The sequence below is a fragment of the Pipistrellus hanaki genome (genome assembly GCF_964339955.1).
Source record: "Pipistrellus hanaki genome assembly, chromosome: 20".
Classification (NCBI taxonomy): domain Eukaryota; kingdom Metazoa; phylum Chordata; class Mammalia; order Chiroptera; family Vespertilionidae; genus Pipistrellus; species Pipistrellus hanaki.
This window is the reverse complement of record NC_140522.1, coordinates 6,450,174-6,467,110: the sequence shown is the minus strand read 5'-3', so window position 1 is coordinate 6,467,110 and position 16,937 is coordinate 6,450,174. Positions and strand designations below refer to the sequence as shown.

At 50.9% G+C, this 16,937-nt stretch overlaps 1 protein-coding gene and 1 long non-coding RNA gene across 3 annotated transcripts in view; one reads left to right on the top strand and one right to left on the bottom strand.

Moving 5' to 3' along the window:
• LOC311614271 overlaps positions 1-16,937 on the bottom strand; it is a 409,943-nt gene that overhangs the window by 26,367 nt on the left and 366,639 nt on the right. The window lies entirely within an intron of this gene.
• TGFB2 (transforming growth factor beta 2) overlaps positions 1,370-16,937 on the top strand; it is a 61,334-nt gene continuing 45,766 nt past the window's right edge. The window contains exons 1-2 of one of the 2 annotated variants that reach the window (XM_084868936.1): positions 1,370-3,197; positions 15,189-15,272. In XM_084868936.1, coding sequence (XP_084725062.1) covers positions 2,852-3,197; positions 15,189-15,272 — 430 coding nt within the window. In that variant the 5' untranslated portion in view covers positions 1,370-2,851. The remainder of the gene's footprint in view (positions 3,198-15,188; positions 15,273-16,937) is intronic. The other variant, XM_084868937.1, reaches the window with a different exon arrangement.

Genomic DNA, 16,937 nt, shown 5'->3' with positions numbered 1-16,937 from the left:
TTCTTTTAAGAGCCACATTCTTTAAACATAAACTTCTCCTAACGCTACTTCTTCAAAATACACTCGCGCAGGCCATGGTATTTTGTGGAAGAGCCACACTCAAGGGGCCAAAGAGCCGCATGTGGCTCTCGAGTCACAGTTTGCCCACAGTCCTGCCGAAATGCAAATGTTGACTTGGAGCAAGAAAAGGTGAAATGAAAGAGAGGGGGAAAGCAAACAGCAGCAAGAGCGCTCCTTGTGTTGTCTCACTGGGGCTGCGTCGAAAGAGAAAATGTCAAGTGATGTGTGATGTTCACGGTGGACACAGGCCACGCGTGCTCAGCGTCCTGGATGTGACTGTCTCACCGGAGAAGAAGATAAAGAAAAATCCCCGTAAGGAAGAGGCTTAGGCAGCAACTTAAAGAGAGAGCCATTCATTCCAACAGCGAAATGAACAAACATGTTTCATTCTTTTAATAAAATAAATAAATTAAAAAAAATGATGTCTGTCTGTCCCCAGCAGTTCCCGGTCCCATGGAGGGCTAGCTAGAACTATAATCATTGTGCTTTAGGATATGCGCATTAGAATCCTGTTAGGTATCAACCAGGAGGTCAGGGTTCGATTCCTGGCCAAGGGCACATGCCCAGGTGGCGGGCTCCATCCCCAGGAGGGGGCGTGCAGGAGGCAGCCGATCCATGTTTCTCTCTCATCATGGATGTCTCTAACTCTCTCTCCCTCTCCCTTCCTCTCTGACATCCATAAAAACATATTTAAAAAAAAAAATAAAATAGTATCAGGGAACAGCAGAAACGGATTCCACTAACAAATAAATAAAAATAAAGTAGGAGGTGATTCTTAGATGGAAAGCCACGTCTCAGGGGCTGGCCTGGCCCAGAGTAAAGTAGTGCTCCTGTGTGTGTGTGCGTGTGTATGTGTGTGTGTGTACACACTCTACAGGAGGGAAGCCTTCTGCGCTGGAGCAAGTGATTCCATTTGGGAGACTGTGAGGAGGAGCCCAGCTCACTCAGAAGGGGGAGACTAGCTAGCAGGTCCTTCAGCAGCCCCTTGCAAAGGGACTCTATCAAGCAAATACCCTAAATCACCATTGTCAGGGTGCACACTCCCCCTCCCTCCCTGCGCGCACACACACCTACCCACCCACCCCTGGGTCGCTCAGGCCGAGCTCAGGTCTAGGCGAGGAGAGAGAGGACTTCTGACTGTAACCCTAGCACGTCACTCTGTGGAAGGCAGACACGTGGTGCAGAGGGAACTTATAAATCTCTGCTCCCAGGCAAGACCGTGATGTTATCTGCTGGCAGCAGCGGGTTCGCTTGGAGAGGAGCTCCAGAAGCTGAGGGAGGGAGAGGGAGAGAGAGAGAGAGAGAGAGAGAGAGAGAGAGAGAGAGAGAGAGAGAGAGAGAGAGAGAGAGAGAGAGAGAGCGCAAGTGGAGGAGGAGGAGGAGAAGGAGGAGGAGAGGGATGGAGAGCCTGGTATAACGGTCTAGGCTGCCATTCGGGATCCGGCCAAGGGGGCTGCCTGGATGCAGAGAGGAGCGAGGAGGAGAAGGAGGAGGGTGGACTCCAGGGTGCCAAGAGCCCACCTCCCCTAAGCGAGCAAGCCCGAGCGGCAGAGACTCCGGGAGAGGCCGGCCAACGGTGGGCGTCCCAGGGGCAGCCCTGCGCAACTCCCCCTTAGGAATAAGACCGTCCAGCCAGCGGGCCCGGGGGGCCGGGAGCCACGGAGGCGGCCGCCGGCCGGTCGCCTGCTGCCTGGTTGGCGCCTGGAGCGAGCGCAGAAGGAGGAGCGGGAGGAGAAGGAGGGCGCTGGAGGCTGGACGCGCCCGGCGGCGGCGGCGGCAGCGACGTGGAGTGACCCGGCGGGTCGGCGCGCTCCGGCCGGGGTGGAGGCCCCCGATCGCGGCTCGGGGAGCAGAGCAGGGTCCTCGGGGGGCAGAGCAGGGTCCTCGGGGGGCAGAGCAGGGACCTTGGGGAGCAGAGCAGAGTCCCTGCCGCTTCGATCCGAGCGCGTCCCCAGCTCCCAGCGCAGCGCGGCCGCCTCCCCGCGGCGCGCCAGGCTCCGGGCTCGCCCCCCGCGCGCGCACACGCGCACGGACACACACACACACACACACACACACACACACTCACACGCATACACACACGTGTGCGATCCTCCGCTCCGAGCTGCCTGCTCCTGCTCCTAGCGCCGCAGCTGCGCTAAACGCATCCATCAGCGCCGCCCGCCCGGACCTTCTCCTCTTCTCCTCCCTCTCGGCCGCGGGAGCCGAGTTCGGATCCGCCACTCCGCGCCCGACACTGACACACTGAACTCCGTGTCCTCCTCCTCCTCTTCCTCCTCCTCCTCCCACGCCTGCCTCCCGGCCACTCGCCTCTCTTCCCCCCCGGCTCGTCGCTCCGAGGAAACTTTTTTCCAACTCGGAACCCTCCTCCTCCTCCCAATTGAGGGATCCCTTTGCCCAACGCATAGTCCCACTTCCACTTTGGGAACGACTGGCCTTTTCTTAGGGAAGGAATTCTCCAGCAACAGACCTAGAGACCTTCTCTCTCTCTCTCTCTCTCTCTCTCTCTCTCTCTCTCGCTCGCTCTTTCCCTCTCTCTATTGGACAGGGACTCGATTGTTAGCAAAAGTTTCGCATTAAAAAAATCATCTGCCTGAGCTGTATTTGCAGATCGGTTGGGTTTCTTTTGCATTTCTTTCTCTGTTATTTTTTTATTATTATTCTTAATTATTATTATTATATATTTTTTTTTGGTGCCATTTTTTGGAAACTTTTTTTTTAAGGGGGAAAAAAAAAACAACCCCAACTTTTTCCACCTTTAAGAGAAGGAAAGAAAAAGAAATAAAATAAAATGCAGTCCTGTGTGCTGCGCGCCGTCCTGCTGCTGCACTGGGTGCCGGCCGCGCTCAGCCTGTCGACGTGCAGCACCCTCGACATGGACCAGTTCATGCGCAAGAGGATCGAGGCGATCCGCGGGCAGATCCTCAGCAAGCTGAAGCTCACCAGCCCCCCGGAGGACTACCCGGAGCCCGAGGACGTGCCCCCGGAGGTCATCGCCATCTACAACAGCACCCGGGACCTGCTGCAGGAGAAGGCCGGCCGCCGCGCCGCCGCCTGCGAGCGGGAGCGCAGCGACGAGGAGTACTATGCCAAGGAGGTCTACAAGATCGACATGCCGCCCTTCTTCCCCTCCGAAAGTGAGTGCCGCCCCGTCCGCTTCGGTGCGGTGTGCCTGGGTGGGTGGGTGTGTTGTGGGTGTGTGGGTGTTTGCATTCTCCGGGGGCTCAGCGCTGCCCCAGGCTCCCCCAAACGCCGTGCCACCGCCGCGCCAGGGATCGCGTCCCCTCGGCCCCACTCATGCCCCTTCCCCTCCCTGAGGCTGGAAAACGTTGCCTTTTCACTGTATTTTTTCCAACTTTCCCCCCTTTTTTTCCTCCCTTCCCCCCTCATTCCTTCTCCTCTCCAAGGCATTCTTTCTCTTTTTTCTGGCCCCGGAGATTCTTGGCTAGGAGTCGGCTCCCCCAATCCCCCCTGTCCCCCGAGATGCCAAGGTCAGCAGGGGAATCCTGGTGCTTTTTATTTTATTATTTTTTTTTGGGGGGGGGGGGTACCGACAGCCGTGGAGCCGGCCCAGCCGGTGCAGGAAGGGTTAAAAAAAAGTGGCTCCGACTAGCTTCTCAGGAAAGGAAGGCGCCCCAAGCTCGCCCCACCGCCGACCCACCTATCTATCCAACGGGCTCCCCGGAAGCTTCCCTATTGTCCTCAGCTCCCAACGCCAAGACGGACGAACCCGATCTGGTTAAAAAAAAAACAACAAAAAACCTTCCAAAACACCTACCTCCTAACCAGCCCCCCGGTCCTGGAGCCTGTGGCCACTGCCAGGTGTTTACATTCCTTCCCCCAAAGGCCGGCTGGTGCCCAGCGCCCGCTCTTTGAAGTCACCTGGAGCGGTGGCCAGGGCAGCTTGCTGTCTGATTCTGTGCAGGAAAAGGGTTGGTTTGCACGTTATTTTTCCAGAATCTACCCCACCCTGCCTCCTGCAGCTCAAGGGGGTTGCCAAATCGCCTTTCTTATGCGTTTTATCTGTATCCCCGGGGAGCCCTGAACTCCTGCCGGGACTTGGGGCGCCGGCCGGAGAGCCGCAGAGGGAGGAGAAGGCAGCTCGTCTGCTTCCTGTAAACCTGTTTCTTGGAGGGCAGCGTCCTCCAAGCCAGCTGGCACACAGTAGCAATGGGAGCCCGTGATTTATTGGGGTGTCCCTTGGGGATGGGGGTACAGGGGTAGAGAAAAAGACAGTCCGCTTAGACTTAGTTCCCACTCTGAAAAGAAAGCGGGGGGGGGGGGGGGGGGGGGGAAAAAGAAGTGCTACCTGAGAGGGTTAAATACCAGGAAGAAGAAGAAGAAAAATAAAAAGGAAGAAGAAAAAAAAAAGCTTCGATACTGGCGGCGCCCAAACCCCAAGTTGTAAACTTTTCATTGGTTGCCCATTTCTCTCCACCCCCTTTCCGTGCCCTATATACTGGCTGGCTGCCTTCTGGGATCTCGGGAGTCTTTCCTAAATCCATCCTATGGCCCTCTGGATCCGTTTGATTCCGGAGGTTCTTAGGGATAGATAGGGTGGAGCTTTGCTTTTTTTTTTTTTTTAATACTTCTTTTTGGTTTGACAAGTCCCAGCTCTGTCTCCTACTTGGGGGTCTCCACCCCAGTCTTAGCTCACTGGGTGAGCTAACTCACCCCAGTCTTCCCATCGACCTTTCTGTCCCTACATCCTCACCTGCAGGGGATCCTGGCCGGCGGGAGGGCTTTATTATTGTGATGATGGTGATAAATACACTCCACCCTGGTTATTCCCCGAGGGAAGCAAAGCTCTGTGTCTGGGGTGGAACCAAGAAGGTTTATTGTCATGAATCCAAAGCCATTGAGACAGACAGAACCGCTGAGCTGAGTCAGTTTGCTTTCTCCTGTACATGCGTGGTTTCCGGGGCTGTTGGGGCAGCCTGGCCAGGGTGTTAGGCAGCACCTGAGTGTTTTATCTGCAAAATCTCGGATGCATCCCCAGCGCTTTTCACAGAGGAGGTTGCATCCATCCGGGGAGAGAAGTGTGGAGAGAGCAGGTCACCCATGAGGGCATTCATGCCCTGTTCTCTCCGGCATCTCTCAGTCCAGAGGGCTGAGGTGATCCGGCCAGGGGTCATGGCCATCAAAGCGTGGAGAAATTCTCACAGTGTCAGGATCCCAGACAGGGCAGCTGAGATCAGCAAGTAGAAACTCTTCCCCCACCCCACGTGGAGCCACCAAAGATATGAAAACCTCTCCAGCTCTAACTGGTGTGGCTCAGTGGATAGAGCGTCGGCCTGCGGAGTCAAGGGTCCCAGGTTCGATTCCCGTCAAGGGCATGGACCTTGGTTGAGGGCACATCCCCAGTGGGGAGTGTGCAGGAGGCAGCTGATGGATGTTTCTCTCTCATCCATGTCTCTGACACTCTCTCCCTCTCCCTTCCTCTCTGTAAAAAAAAAAAACAAAACAAAAAAAACAATAAAATATATTTTTAAAAAAGAAAAAAGAGAAAAGAAAATCTCTCCGAGGTCCAGTATTTTCAAAATATACCATTGGTTTTTCATACCAAAAATAATAGCCTGTCTGTGGAAAGCTCATTGAGGGATAGAGAAGTACAGCAAGACTGCATCCTACTGGGTAAGGACTATGGACCATTCCACAGAAAGTAGGTTAACTGATTTTCCAGCACTTTCGAGTTATACTGGAATAGAGTACGCCCTTCCAAATTAAAAAAAAAAAAAAAGAGGGAGGGGGGAGAAAAGAGAAAAGCACTCCACTATATTTTGAAACAGCAAATTGAAAGTACAGCCGTGGCTTCCTCACCAGTGTTTCCCCTTTAGGACTGGGAGGGACTGTGCCTGTTGCTGCTTGCAGTGACATTGGTGAGGGTCACGAGCCTCAGAGCCCAAGGCATGGGAAAGATCATTGGTTCATATTTTTTTATTTTTATTTTTTTTTTACCCCCTAACTTATTAGCGTGCAGGGAGTGACTCCGGCTCAACTATTACAAATATGCTCTAATTATACTCAACGAGCCATATATCATTTCGGATCTCGGATCGCCCCTTCGCGGCGCATGTTATATACGGTTCAGACTCAATATTTTTAGCGACGTGGACATTTCAAAGTAAAAATATGAGAGATATTGTATATGCCTCCAGGCATATTTTTGTCTTAAATATTATCCTTGGCCCGGCGTACTGTATAAATACAGTAAATATGAATAGAACTGGCCAGTTGCCAGTTTTCTCGGGTGAATTTTAGTCAAGAAAGGTATTTAGGGGATATAAATAATACTGTGTCAACAGTGAAAGAAGGGGTCTGATTCGTTTTGAATTTATTCATATTGATCTTCTCACATGCTGTTAGTTTAAGGCTCAAAGTGGAGCTGGGCTTAGGTTTACCGATCGTTTACCCAGTGGGAATTGGCGGATTTCTGGACAATCCATTTGAAGTTCAAGAGCACATCTATTCGAAAGGCCCTGCCCAAGGCTTGAGAGATTTAGCGAGAGTAACATCCTTAACCAGGGGAGGTGTCAAAGGATGGGACGGTTTAAAATCTGGAGAGGCTTGGACAAAACCTAAAAAGGAAGAGGCAAAACGTTTCATTTTCTCTCTTTCCTCTCCTTCTTTCATTCTAACTCATCAGGCACTTGTGATTCTAACTGTGGTGATCACACACACACACACACACACACACACACACACACACACCCCGCCCCTGCCCAGGATGCATCTGACATTTTTGATTGTCCTGACTGGGAGTGGAGGGGCGCTATGGGTATTTAGTCAGCAAGGCTGGGGATTGGGCAAGGCAACCCAGAATACCCACAGCTGAGTCCCTCCCATGTCTCAAAGAATTATCCAGCCCCAAGGAGTCAGGCATGCCAACATTGAGACGCCCTGATCCCCCTGATATTTACTGGGGGTTACTGAATTCTGCTAGTAGTCCTATGTTCAAAGTCATCACCTGAAAAATAAAATATCTTTATAATCCAAAGGACGTTAAAATGAGAGCCTTGAATAGAAGGATACTCAGAACGTTGCCTTATTAATTAAACAGGAGCATGAAATGGAACCATTCGGTACAGTCCGTGCTTTCTTAGGATGGTGATAAACACCTAAATTAGACATCTGAGCCTCCCATTCATTGAGACCGAGGACCGGCGTGGCCCCACCCCTCAGTAACTCCGGTCAGGGAGCGATATCAGTCGGGGACAAAGAGAAGTAAGAAATCATCTCGGAGTTCCCTTGCAAGGAAAATAAACAGCGCATGTTAATGAAAGAGTGGATCCTCCAAGCCGGGCAAGCGGAGAAAATAAATAATCGTGTTGGTTTATCCAGTTCTATTGAATGAGATAAACGAAAATATACAGCCCGAAGCATCACAGCTAGGTTTCTTCGGTCATTGTTTTCACATGAATGTTAAACATTTGGTGCCAAACAATGTCCTTTTCTATTTCCCCTGTCATTTTCCAAGGAGCATAGAAGGAATAACCCCTCGCGTGCTGTGTTCTGAGGGGAAGAAGGGGACGGGGATGGCGGCTTAGGGTTCTATTCAGGGACAGGGCTTTCTGTGCACAAGTTGCTGGACTCCTGGGCCAGTTGCCCAGGGAAGGAAAATATTAGCAGTTGCTGGAACATAGTAGTATTTTTTTTGCTTGATGTTCAGGGATTTTATTTTTTGAGATTCTCTGTGTGTGGATGGGCAAGAGAAACAGAGAGCGAAAGAGAGAGCGAAAGAGAGAGGGAAGAAGAGAGAGACAGAGAGAGAGAGAGAGAGAGAGAGAGAGAGAGAGAGAGAGAGGAGAGAGATCAAAGGCAGACTTGAACCCTTTGACTTCCACAATGGCTGAGTTATTAATAAACAACAGACCCACTTTAATTCCTTCATTGTTATTGCATCATCGCTTGTACTAACTCTAGTGCCTAATTGTGGTTACATTTAACTTAGGCCACATACTCTGTCAGGATTTCCTCTCTGTTTTTTTTTTTTTCTTTGACTTTTCAAGGACTAGAAAAAACCCTCAAAGAAATATACTGTTCATAAGTGAAGCCGTTGGGCAGGTCTTTGCCGTCAACGGAGGCCAGAGGCCAGCCTCCTCACCACCAGGGAGACTGGGCTTTGGAGTCAGAGGGGCCAGGTGGGGGACCCCTTGACCTCCCAGAGGGACGCCCAGCCCTGTGTCTCCACAGCGACCCCTGGGGGCGACTGCCGGAACTGCACCTTTCGAAGGATGGCTTCTGTCTGATGCATCTTCTCTATAAAGATACCAAGCAATGACAGAGAGCCTTTCCTAAAGGAAACAGAGATGGGGAAAGAGGGCTAGTGACTCAGTGTCCATCCACCATCAGATCTGGGTTAGAACCGAGGTGGTCGCTGACTCCCAGGCCTTCGCCCAGAGATGACAACACGCTTCAGGCTGCATCTTGATTATTTACATATTAAAAAAAAAAAAAATATATATATATATATATATATATATATATATACATATATATATATATATATATATATATATATATATATAATTGATTTTTCACAGAGAAGAAGGATAGGGACAGAGAGCTAGAAACATCGATCAGCTGCCTCCTGCACACCCCCTACTGGGGATGTGCCCGCAACCAAGGTCCATGCCCTTGACCGGAATCGAACCTGGGACCTTTCAGTCCGCAGGCCGACGCTCTATCCACTGAGCCAAACCGGTTTCAGCATTTACTTATTTTTTAAATATATTTTTTTATTGATTTCAGAGAGGAAGGGAGAGGGAGAGATAGAAACATCGGTGGTGACAGAGAATCCTTGATCAGCTGCCTCCTGCACGCCCCCTAGTGGGAATCAAGCCCATAACCAGGGCATGTGCCCTTGACTGGAATTGAACCTGGGAACCTTCAGTCTGCAGGCCGATGCTCTCTCCACTGAGCCAAACTGGCTAGGGCCAGGCCGCATTCTTAGAAGGTTCCTGGAGGGACCTGCCCCTGGGAGAGGTGTGCAGGCCAACCATGGAGTTGGAGTCTCTGGTCAGCACCCCATCCCCTCCTCCTGTCACCCCCTCTACTCCCCTTGTAGGTTTATTTTATTATTTAAATATATATATATATTGATTTTTTATTTTACAGAGAGGAAGGGAGAGGGATAGAAAGTTAGAAACATCCATGAGAGAGAAACATCTAGCAGTTGCCTCTTGCACGCCCCCTACTGGGGATGTGTACCGCAACCAAGGTGCATGCCCTTTACCGGAATCGAACCCAGGACTCTTGAGTCCGCAGGCTGACGCTCTATCCACTGAGCTAAACGGTTTCGGCATGATCTCCCTCTTGTAGGTTTAGTGGGAAGGCGAAGGGCAAGCCAAGGCGCTGCATGGAAGAGGCTGGAAGCGGCCCCGGGCATCCGTCCTGATGGAGCATTTCCGGTGCGGAGGGATGCTGGAGGGGACGCGGACTCGCCAGATGTGCTCCCTCTCCTTCCGCAGCCCTTCAGCCCGAGGGAGGGTGGGTTCCGTTCCTCGGATCCGGAGCAGCTTGCCGAAACGTGCCTCTGGCCAGAGATAAACAAACGTTCCCATTGTCATTTTGAAGCCATATGGTGTGCGTTTCTTTCCCGATATTCTTTAAACCCGGATCATTTTTTTCTTTTTCTTTCTTTTTTTAAACCTAGGAATCCCATGTTCCCCGGGCGTTTTCAGTTGAATCACGGACGAGGGATTCTTGGATGGGTTTGTTTAGGCTGTGAAGCTCGCTCCTGTCTGTGTTTGGGAGAAAGCGGAGACGTTCCGATCAGGCCATAGCCACACACGGGGTGTTGTTTGTTGTTGTTGTTGTTTGTTGTTGTTGCTTTTGACTTTGTTTCTCTCCTGGCCTCTCTCATCCGGAAGTCGGGAGAGGGTGACTGCACTGCGGTGTGGTCCCCACCTTGCTTCCTGGGTCGGCTTGGTGGCCCCACTGTTGCGTGACACACCCTTGACCTCTTCCCCGTCACCCCCAAACGTGTCTTGGTGTTCACACCTCTGGATTATCTGCGTCAGTGGTGGTCAGCTTCTCTGAGCCTGGCTCAGCTTCTTCACCTCTGACCATGAAGTAGAGGCTGGCCTAGGGCTGCACGAGATGGAGGAGGACAAGTGCACAGAGCATCTGGCTCTGCTTCTGGCCCTCGTAGGCCTATGTTGCAGGGCAGCCATGACTCATGGGTGTTAAGGGGCACCGTTATGGTGTGTGCCCCCAAGCAGGAAGCATCACTGACAACTCATTCTAATGCTCCATGGGCCGTGAGCTAGAAAGAGAGAGATTTTCGACATACTAACACGTGATCCAAAACGGGTGTTCTAGAAGCCACTCCCACTGGCCTGGGATGCCCGGGGACCTTCATCTGATAGGTTTTATTCGGGGGATGTTTCCTTTGCACACTTGGATTGTCTCTTAGGTGACCTTGGCCACCTCAGGGGCTGGAATCAGGGACTGGCAGGGCTAGTGAGACATCTAAGAAGCTCTTGAGAATGAAACCTTCTTAGGTAAGACCTCAGACATCTGAGAAACATGAACGCGCTGGGTTGGTGAGGAGTTGAGTTTCTTGGACTCGCCGTGGTAGGTGGCCGGAAGGTCACAGCCGTGACCTTCTCTCCAGTGTCTTTGGGACCAGGACCCGCCTCCATTCTCTCCAACAAGCTCTTTGATTGGTCAGAAATGTGGGGCTCAGATGCTCCTTCAACCCCAATGACTTCAGGAACTTAAGGCCAGGGGACAGAGCTTTCTGGATGTTGTGAGGCCCCAACCTTCTGGAAGTCGTCTGGGTGCAGCTGTAGGCTCTCATATTAGCTTGCCCCATGTGTCCCTGTTCACCGGGAGGGGCCTTCTCCCCAGGTGCCTTCCTTGCTGTCCACATGGGTAAGGTGACCAGATGTCCCGCTTTTGGCGGGACAGTCCTGATTTTTAACAATTCCAAAAATCGGGACTTTTTTAAAACACCGCAGGACGCGGGACAAATTGTTAAAAATGGGGGCCAGTAGGAAGCAGCTATCCCTGAGGAAGAGCATTGAGGTTCTGAGAGAAGTCGGGGAGACTGCTTTTTTTGGGGGGGTCATGTGGTTTGTTTCAGGAGATCTGTAGCATCGCCCCAGTCTTCAGAAAGACAAAGAAAACTGCTGTGACATAGATGTTGGCTCTGTCCCTGGTCCCTTCCCCCCTCTCCCCCACCATCGGTCCCATTCCACTCTGACAGATGTCACATCTGGCCTGACAAGCCAGCTCCCACACAACTGCTCACCCATCACTTCAGGATGTCACTGTCGCAAGCACACAAGCATCACTTCATCTTGGGGACAGGAACGCAACCTTTGTTATCCAGCGAGACACTGAGATGACCACAAGACCGCCGGTCTTTGCAAATCTAATAAAGACAGTATTTGCTAATGCATTCTAAGAGCACAGTTTATAGCTGGCAAAACATAAGTAGGACTTTTTTTTTTTTTTTTTTTTTTTTTTTTTTTTTTCCCCTGAGAGATATAACTTAATTTTTCAGCGTGGGATTCATTTCAGCATCGTTAACTCAACGCTTCTCAGACGAAACCCATTAGGGATCGATCATTCTCTCTCTACCACACGGAACAGCGATAACTTTGTCATTGTTATTATCTGGTCATTGATTTCCCTGTCCACTGACTTAACCTCAGCTTCAGATCTGCTTGGACATCTAAGTGACAACACCATTGAGGTTGCATTTCTTTTTCAGAAACTCTTAGAATTCAGATCTGGGCTAAGAATACTCAAGGGGGTGGGAGGGTAGGGTGAATGGCTTAGTCTGAGTCTACTTTAGGAGGAGGAAAGGGGATCACAGACAGGGCATTTCTCTGTGGACGATGGATGCTTTGGTAAGGGGACTGGCCCTGGAGCTCTGTCCCCACAGGCAGGCGCACAGCGTGGCATCTGGGCATTGGAAATTGAGGAGAGGGAAGCAGGGAATGGAATATTCCAGAACTCGGACTTGGGCAGTACCTGGTCAGAAGCAGAGCCGCGTTCTGGCTGTCACCTCAGGCTGGGAAGCCTCACTGTCACCCTTAGACATATCTGTTAAAAATCATGTCGATGTGAAGAATCACTCAGTCATTCATTTGTCCCTCCTCATGGGATCAGGCCTTGGGCTGTTGAGGGTATGAATGACTTGCGCCATCTCTTAGCTATACTGCAGATACGGTACTTCAATGCCGGGACTGTTTCTATCTCACGGTTTATATGAACCACAGGCCCCCATTGTGAATGAGTGAGTGCCCGGATGCTTCTAGAAAGTGCCTCTTCTCAAAGGCTGTTAACATTACAGATTTCCCCCGAGGGTTTTAAAAGCATTGCCCCTCTACCCAAAGCCTCGTTCACCTGAGAAAATGTATCCAGACCACAGGGCCACTTCAATCACAGATGGTTGAAATAGATTTTTTTTTAATATATATATATATATATATATAGATAGATAGATAGATAGATAGATAGATAGATATATTATTGATTTTCTTACAGAGAGGAGGAGAGAGGGATAGAGAGCTAGAAACATCGATGAGAGAGAAACATCAACCAGCTGCCTCCTGCACACCCCCTACCGGGGATGTGCCCGCAACCAATGTACATGCCCTTGGCCAGAATCGAACCTGGGACCTTTCAGTCCGCAGACCAACGTTCTACCGCTGAGCCAAACCGGTTTCGGCTGAAATGGATTTTTTTTTAAAAACATTTTAAAAATAGATCTTTATGGATTTCAGAGAGGAGGAGAGAGTTAGAAACATCGATGAGAGAGAAACATCGATCAGCTGCCTCCTGCACACCTCCTACTGGGGATGTGCTCGCAACCAAGATACATGCCCTTGACCGGAATCAAACCTGGGACCCTTCAATCCGCAGGCCGACGCTCTATCCACTGAGCCAAACGGGTTAGGGCGAAAATATATATATATATATATATATTTTTTAAACCAAGAATTGCTTTCTTTAACGTAAATAATCACAATTCACACCAGTTAAGTCTCCATCCAATTCATGGTTTTAACTTCTGAGGCCCTGGACTAGGCCCAGAACAGTCCTATCCTTTGGCCTGGCCTAAGACAACAACAAACAAACAAGGAAAAAAATAACAACAAGGAGATGCTGTCATGGGGTAGCTTTATGGCAGAGAGAACGGAAACCACACGTTCATACGTGAGCATTGCATGACGCTCGTTAGCTTGCCTTGTTCCTTGCCTTGTTCCTTAGCCCTGGGTGACCTGGGACCGCTTCAGGGATTCTTATTCTGATCCCATGAATAGAAGATTCTCGCAACCCCCGCTGGCCTGAAGAAGGTGCTATTTCCCAGCAAAAGGAGTGAAATCCCCCCAGAACCGCAGAGGGAAGAGATAGCACACGCTGCACCCTACCCTGCCCGTCTGGTGACACCAAGCTTGTCCTGGAGGGCAGCTTTCCGCATCTCTTCCCAGAGGTCAGGCAGGCGCTAGAAGGCTTTGTCTGACTTGCTAATCTTGGGACAAAGCCTTGGTGCCCAGCGAAGCTTCTTGTCTTTGCGGGGCTGGTTATCTGCAGGAATTTTCTCCCCCGGGGGGCTTAGGGGAAGCCTCTAAAAATAAGGTGACCAGCCGAAACTGGTTTGACTCAGTGGATAGAGCATCATCGGCCTAGGGACTGAAGGGTCCCGGGTTCGATTCTGGTCAAGGGCATGTGCCTTGGTTTCGGGCACATCCCCAGTAGGGGGTGTGCAAGAGGTGGCTGATGGATGGATCTTTCTCGTCGAAGTTTCTAACTCTCTATCCCTCTCTCTCTGTAAAAAGAAAAAGAAAAAAAATCAATAAAATATATTAAAAATAAAATAAGGTGACCAGAAGCCCTGCTTTTGGCGGGACCGTCCCGATTTTTGACAAGTTGTCCCGCGGCGTTTTGAAAATGTCCCGATTTTAAAAATTGTTAAAAAGCGGGACGTCTGGTGACCTTATCTAAAAATGAACAGCATGGTTGCTTATTGGGGAGAACATGTGCACAGGTGTCGGCTGGCAAGGGCATCTGAGACCATGTGACCGCAGGGTGCTACAGGGGCCTGGGTGTGGGCGCCTCCCTGGCAGGAGGGTCATCCATCCAGGGTCTCAGGTCCCTTAGAGAGGGCACCCCTGGAGGTGGGACCCGCCTAGTGTGCAGACAGGCCGCTGGGGAGCTTGTGAGTTTGTGAACGCTGGGGAGGATAAGTTCCAGGCCTTATACAAGAGCTAGTTGCTGCTACTTCAAAGGAAGCAAAGTTCCAAATTTCAGGATGTGATAACCACCATGGCCCGGCCGGTGTGGTTCAGTGGTTGAGCATTGACCTATGAACCAGGAGGTCACGGTTCAATTCCCGGTCAGGGCACATGCCCGGGTGGCAGGCCAGATCCCCAGGAGGGGGCGTGCAGGAGGCAGCCGATCCATGATTCTCTTTCATCGTGGATGTTTCTCTCTCTCTCTTCCTCTCCCTTCCTCTTTGACATCAATAAAAACATATTAAAATAAAATAACAACCACGGGAGATACGTTTTATCCCATCCAGGGAGCCCCAAAGGTTTCAACTCTAGCTCAGCATCCCTGGACCAATACACACGTGTCCATTTGACTCATTGGAGAAGGCGTTCTCATGTGTGGGTGAGAAATGATGACAGGTGGTTTTTAAGGAACCCGAAATCTAGGCCAACCAAATGAGAAACAGGCTTTTATGCTTAATAGGTAGTCTGCCTTTCGTCAAATGAGGTCGAGGCCTTCCCTAGCCGTCTTTAATAGAAAGCGAGGTATTTATTTTAACATCTCGGTATATAAATTGTACATGGTTATTTTAACACGGGAACGTGTTAGCGGGGACGTCTCATGCAGGAGTCTGCCTGCCGGGGAAGGGCTGCCGAAAAGTGGGGCCCGGAACCCAAAAACCCCCCTGTAAGTGTTCAGTGACGCATCGCCCCCCCTCCTTCCCCCTTCCCCCATCTGGTCCCGAGGAACAGGGACCTTGTATTTCCGGGGGGGGGGGGGGGGAGCGATGAGAAAGAACGTCCACTGAGTCCCTCTCCCACGTTGAGTCTTTTGTATAGCTCTGTGCCAGGCTGCTCGTCCGTCAAATAGCTAATGACTGTGCTTTTTAAAACTCCTAGCTGTCTGTCCAGTTGTCACAACACCCTCTGGCTCAGCGGGCAGCTTGTGTGCCCGGCAGTCCCAGGTGCTCTGTGGGTACCTTGGTGAGTACACTCCTCTGCTTTATACCTCCTTTCACGTAGTTCGTATCGATCGGCTTTCTCTCTGGTGTCTGTCTCCTGTGGGGAAAGGGCAGAGGCCTCGTGGACGTGTGAGACGCAGGCTGGTGGCTGATCGGGTTGCAAAGGTGCCCCTGAAGGTCGCCGTTGCCCCAAACTCAAAGGAAGCAAAGTTCCAAATTTCAGGATGTGATAACCACCACGGCCCCGGCCGGTGTGGCTCAGTGGTTGAGCATCGACCTATGAACCAGGAGGTGACGGTTCGATTCCCAGTCAGGGCACATGCCCGGGGTTGCAGGCTCGATCCCCAATGAGAAACACTCATGGATCGCTTTGACATCCTAGGATGGCGTGGTTGCTCGATGTGATGGGATGGGGGGAGGGGGTGTGTATGAGATGCGTGTCCCAGGGGGTGTCACAGAGTGAATCAAAATATTGACCGCCCCCCCGCTGACCCCCATAGAGGGATGACCCATACGAGCAGAATGTCGAGGGTCTCCTTTAGTGTGTGTGTGTATCTTATTTATATCTTTGTCCTTATTCCTGGCACATAGTAGTTGCTCAATTAATGCAAAGGAGATTGTTTTTTGTTGTTGTTGTTGTTCTCCCTTTCCTTTGACGTCCTGGAGGGAGGCCTGTGGGAGAGGTATGCCGTTGCCCTTGTGTGTGACCTTCGCGTTGTCCTTTCTGGGTTGCATGAGAAATGGGTTGTCATGGGTCAAGACTTGGGAGCGTGCCACATGCTCACACCACTTAGCCCCGACCCTCAGAGCCAGTGCCACCTGTCAGGCTGGGCTGGGGGGAGTGGGGAGGGGGGCGGCGTCACGGAAGCCAAAGGTCTCACTCCTTTCTGATTTGGAGCATGAATCAATTCAGCTGGCTTTTACCGGGTGCCTACTTTACGCCGGGCAAGGAGGCCACGGAGAAGACGGGGATTTAGATGCTGTCCATCACCGAAGGACTCAGTGGCCCGAGGTGACCTTGACCCGTGCTTAGAAAGAGAGGAAGTGGATCAGTAATGCTGGCCGTGGGCTCCCTCTGCATGTGTGAGGCTCTGGGAAGGTTTGGATTCTATGGATTCTACATGTGGGCAAAGGCCCCAGAGAGGGACAGAAGAAATCAAAAGAAATGTGTTTATTACCCGCCCGGAAGTCTGATTCCCTGGTGTACCCTGCTTTGCAATTTTACCATGCTTAACTTTGCTTCTTAAGAATCAAGGGAGAAGGTGACTTACTCACGTGGCCTAAGCTAGGGTTTCCTAAAACAAAACAAAACAACCTCAAAAACCAAACAAAACTGATTCTACCGAGATTATACATTTTCCCCCAGAATGCCTCAGAATGGCTAGCTAGACGCTGCCACGTGAAAAAATAAAAAGTTCTCCTTTGCGAGATAAGTTTTATGTTATAGTCCACCTCTAAATGTATGTTTTATTTCACTGTCTGATTAACTAAGGAGTGAACTGTCTAACAACCCCCACCCCACCCCGCTAGTAGCTTTCTGGAAAAGGAAAGGGGAGAGAACGAGAGAAGAAAAATGTTTGTTTAACACCACTTGGTCCTTAAGACACAGCCTCCTGGGCCTCCCGCTGATGGTCGGTCGGTCGGTCGGTCGGTCAGGAAGGACCTAAGTAGCACTGCCCATTTTCTA